The sequence below is a fragment of the Montipora foliosa genome, chromosome 13, assembly GCF_036669935.1.
Source record: "Montipora foliosa isolate CH-2021 chromosome 13, ASM3666993v2, whole genome shotgun sequence".
Lineage (NCBI taxonomy): Eukaryota > Metazoa > Cnidaria > Anthozoa > Scleractinia > Acroporidae > Montipora > Montipora foliosa.
In genome coordinates, this window is record NC_090881.1 from 11,891,337 (window position 1) to 11,896,336 (window position 5,000).

The 5,000-nt window shown below is 41.0% G+C and overlaps 1 protein-coding gene and 1 pseudogene across 2 annotated transcripts in view; both read right to left on the reverse strand.

Annotated features, from left to right (window-relative positions):
* Positions 1 to 2,406: 2,406 nt before the first annotated feature.
* LOC137984025 (NLR family CARD domain-containing protein 4-like) overlaps positions 2,407 to 5,000 on the reverse strand; it is a 13,900-nt gene continuing 11,306 nt past the window's right edge. For both annotated transcript variants that reach the window (XM_068831240.1, XM_068831241.1), the window contains one exon: positions 2,407 to 4,829. In XM_068831240.1, coding sequence (XP_068687341.1) covers positions 3,466 to 4,829 — 1,364 coding nt within the window. In that variant the 3' untranslated portion in view covers positions 2,407 to 3,465. The remainder of the gene's footprint in view (positions 4,830 to 5,000) is intronic.
* LOC137981703 (NLR family CARD domain-containing protein 3 pseudogene) lies at positions 2,616 to 3,335 on the reverse strand (annotated as a pseudogene).

Sequence of the window (5,000 nt, forward strand, 5' to 3'; positions counted from 1 at the left end):
CATAGAGGAAAAAGCTTTGTAAAACAGTTCAAACTCCCCCATGTCAACAAAAAGGGCATGTCCCCCACAAGCAAAGGGCAAAGGCACTAGCGTCAGTGCAGCGGTACCTTGCTCATACTCATACTAGCTCAACGCTAGAGAAGAATTGTCAGTAAACTTATCTTCCAGAAGTGTCATGAACTCCTGGGACACATTTATTTGTCTCGCGTTCTTCTCGTGCTTTCACTTAATTTTAATCCCTCTGCCAAAACAAATTAATGTCAGTTTTTCATGCATTTGTCCTGTTATAACCTGCGATCAGGTGTACTTTTCTTTAGACAGGGCGGAAAAGGTACGCCTGATACAATTTCTTAACGAGTCGTCTGCCACCCACCTATCAAGTGTGATGTTATCATGTGTCATGCCATAAATGTGAGCCAATCAGATTTTACCGGAAATTACCAGCACGTTGCGATTCAAGGAAAGACGCGACGAAAACAAAATAGAACTCTAGCTGGAATGTCTGTGAAGTCAGACTTTATCCATACAATCAAAGGTATTTCTGCAAATCCCGTTTGGCAGTTTAGTGCGGTTTCTCTGTTCAAACCATCGAGGAACAAAGAATTTCAAGGTAAAATCGGAGAAAAAGCCGAATATTTCATGTTATCATTAGGCGTAATCAGCAGTACAATGAACTTTATTTGAACTCGATTATTTGAGGAGACAATAAAATATGATAATATCACTGTAATATGAGGAAAATGTCTAGTTTTCCAGCAGCAACTACTCAACTATCATTTTGTGAGAAGTGTGCTACTAAACCATTGTTCAGCGCTCCCGTACACGATGTCGAATTTCTCTGTCAAGCTCGGCTGATTACCCGAATGTGGCAGCAATAAAGTTCTATTCTGTTCTTTGTGGAAGTTTATTCCTTCCGAGTATATTCCAAAAGGCCTTACCACAACTACAAGCGTTTTCGAGTCGGTGGAAGTGGAACGATGCATTTTTTTCTAGAATGTTCGAGACTGTAAATAACACTATTGCCAAATCCCGTGGGACGTACAACTACAATGTCTTCTTTCCGACAAACCGTTCTTCGGATGCATTCTCTCTGCCCTTCCTTTAAAGATTTTTGAAAATAAAAATCTGAATACGATGCAACAGCAGCTGTGAACAGAGCCTAAACATCATTCCTGTTCAAATGCTGCTCGGCGGCCATAATCTGATCAGTTGTTAACCGATTTTTTTGCAATTCTTCAACCAATCGAAGAGATGCTCCGAGAGCTCTATGGGTTTTCGGTCAATCAAAGTAAAGTCCAGATTCTGGACTACCAGCAGACGACTCGATAAGAGATTGTATCAGGCGTACCTTTTCCGCCCTGTCTAAAGAAGAGTACGCCTGATCGCAGGTTAGTCAAAGTAGTCTGCGGATCCACTCGGCTATCGCAACGTGGATCCACAGCTACTTTGACAATGTTATGACGAAATTCATGATCAATAACAGGACAGATGCATGAAAAACTGACATCAATTTGTTAATTCCATGTGCCTCGACAGTGACAAGAAAATTTTGCCCTTATGTTATAAACACGTAATCGCAATGAGTTCTCGTAAAATTAGACGGAAATTTCACTAGCTTGTGTTTTCAGAAGTTTGTTTAAGGCACCTAAAGGCAATTTAGTGCCTTTTGGCGATGATCTCTGTTATGGTGTTAATGAATAAGGTTTGATGAATAAGAAGTTATTCATCTATGGACTACGTGTTAATGAATAAGGTTTTTCATGAATAAGAAATTAGGTAATTCCCAGAGCGGATGTAAAGGTTTATATAGCATGTGTTCCCGCATTAACATTTTGTACGTTAGTAGTTATTGAGTAGGATGAAAAGTTTTCGGTCGGCCGTTTTATCCGCGGGTTATTTCTTGCGTTCGGACACAACAATCTCGTTTGAAGTTCGTCCTTTCTTGGTTGCATTGCCGTATTTTGCCGATTCTTGTTCCAAGCCAACGTGTTGTGTTTCAATGAAATACATCAAAATGTGAGTGATCTCGTTTTCAGAGATAAAGTGGAATAAAGTACATCAGTAAAACTCTTTTCTTGACCTTGAACTGACAAAGTTTTTTTATGGTTCCAAATTTTAGCGTGATTCCTATTCGCTGACTATTGACAGTTGACTCTCAAATGGCTTTTTTCCTTTTCCATTAGCTCGCTGAGGGTGTGCCTGTTCTTTTTTTGAAACTCATGCGGTTGAAGAAAATTCATTGCCAAACTGGTGAATTCCAAAGTAAATTTCCCTCGAAAAAACCGACATCGCACTCGGCTTCGTGATTCATGCAATATCGGATTTTAGCGTAAAATTTACCGTGGAATTCACTGGTTAGGCAATGAAATTTGCTATAGACGTAATCAAAGAAAATTAAACGCGGACTTTTCGAAACCTTTTATTTTTATTAACCCTACAGACAGTAAGAATAAATAACCAGGGAGCTCCGCTTTTAGGCTTGGCTAAATCTATATATTATCAAATGATGCGATTGTATGTTTTAAGTTTCGTTAGATCTTTATGCTCGACGGTTTCGAGACGATTAACGCGGAGGGAAGATTAATTTGAAAACGTTTTGACAATGGCCTATACGATTAGTATGAAATACGTTCAACTGAACTAAAGGGCCCTTTCAGTTCCTTTGCTTGAACCAGTGCAGCAGCACCCGCGTGACCGATTTCATTGCGAGACAAATACAACTGCGTCAGCGTCGAATTGATTTCCACTGCTTTAGCCAGAACAGCAGCACCCGAGTCACCGATTTCATTGCCAGACAAATGCAACTTTGTCAGCGTTAAATTGATTTCCATTGCTTTAGCCAGTGCAGCAGCACCTAAATCACCGATTTTATTGGAATGCAAATCCAACTCTCTCAGTGTTGAATTAATTTCCACAGCTTTAGCTAGTTCAGCAGCACCCGAGTCACTGATTCCATTGTCAGACAAATCCAACTCTGTCAGGGTTGAATTGGTTTCCACTGCTTTAGCTAGTACAGCAGCACCCGAGTCACCGATTTCATTGCCCGACAAATACAACTGTGTCAGCGTTGAATTGATTTCTATTGCTTGAGCCAGTGCAGTAGCACCCAATTCACCAATTCCATTGCCAGACAAATGCAAGTGTGTCAGTGTTGAATTCATTTCCACTGCTTTAGCCAGTGCAGCAGCTCCCGAGTCGCCAGTTACATTGCCACACAACTCCAACCTTTTCAGCGTTGAATTGATTTCCACTGCTTTAGCCAGAGCAACAGCACCCGAGTCATGGATCTTACTGAAAGTCAACTTCAACTGTGTCAGTGTTGAATTGATTTCCATTGCATCAGACAGTATAGCAGCGCCACCGTCACCTATCCGTTGTTCACACCAAATATGCTGAATTTCAAGAACCAAACCAAGAGAACGCGCCAATTCTTTTCGAAAGGTACCCTGTTCGTTTTCACATTCTTTAATACAATGCAGTGCATAGATAGTCACCACTTTTTTTCTGTTCAGTTACTTGGTTGATTTGACTTGCTATACTTGCCATAAGTGCCATAGCTTTTGCCTCGCACCGTTGAGCCAAGATACCACAGGTAAACATGAGAACCTGTTGAAACTCCTTAAAATATCTTGTGTCAGCAACTAAACCAACAGGACTAATTTCCTCATCGACAAGCTGGCAACTGAGATAAAATGCAGCGAAGAACTCCTGAAAGCTCTTGTGTAGAAACCCATAGCACCGGCTCGGTCTTCGTTTGCTGCGTCCAGGCTGAACTGACAGAAATCCCAATTCAGGTATTAAGTTGCTGGTACAATTTCGGAATGCAGTCTCGTCGAAATACAGACCATCCTTGAGCAAGCCATTCAACGCTATACAACCAAGATGCTTTAATTCAGCATGGTATAATTGTGTTAGGTCTTCGTCTATTTCTGGTAATTCTTTCTTTTTCCTATATCTTCTCAGCACACATTCCACTATTTCGAGGTAAAGCAGGGTTCTAGCTTTCGGAAAATCTCCTTGGAAGTCTTCGCAAAGAAGGCAAAGAAGTGCTGTATTTAATGGATTTGCAGTTACTCCCCTAAGGCTTGCGTCTGTGTCCAGCTTGTCCATGAGCTTTTTCGCCAGATGCTCATTGGTTTTAAAATATCTTCTTATAAAACCCTCAGCAGCGTCTTTGGTAAATCCTTCGACCTCTAGCAGGGTGTCACAGCATTCCCGTACTTTCATCCCAGCTTCGTGGCGAGCTGTAACCAATAAGTAACATTTTGGGAGCATTCTCCCTTGAATGAGTTCTTTATAGACGGGTAAATAATGGCTTGGCAACTCATCCAATCCGTCAAGTACCAGTAAAACCTTTGACTGATAGTTCTGAACGAACTTGAAAAACTTCTCCTTTTGTTTCTCCTCGATGTCTCGCGGTAAAAGCTGGTCATCAATAGCCTCCCATAACTTAGAGTTAATGTCTCTACATTTCAACAACAGCAACACTTGGACATCAGGAAACGAATCTTCAACTTTACATTTCTTGGCCCAGTCGTAAGCAACCTTGTTACAATAGGTTGTCTTTCCCATGCCTGGCTGTCCTTCAATCAAAACTTTTTTGGGTTGTGAACATTCCTCATGTGGTTTGAAGATTTCCAACATGTTGACAATAGAGTCAGTCTTTACTCCTCGTTCTTTTTTCCTGCTGACCATTTTAAGCCTGGTAAAAATGTTGACAAGATGGAATCTAAACTCTTCGCACCACGGGAATGGCGCAAGCCATCCTTCACGGCTTTTGTACAGTTGTCGAATAACGTCGATAAGGTCAGCCACTGGCCCAAAAGCATCTGAAAGAGAGTAAATCATTACTTGAAAATAAAAACGCCGTTGTTCTCCCAGCGTTGAATAGTTGAGAATGATATTTACACCTTAGTTGCGTTAAGGTCGACAGTATTTATAATTGATAGTGAAATATGTGAGTGTCATATATAAATTGAACTTCGGGTTGTGACCACTCT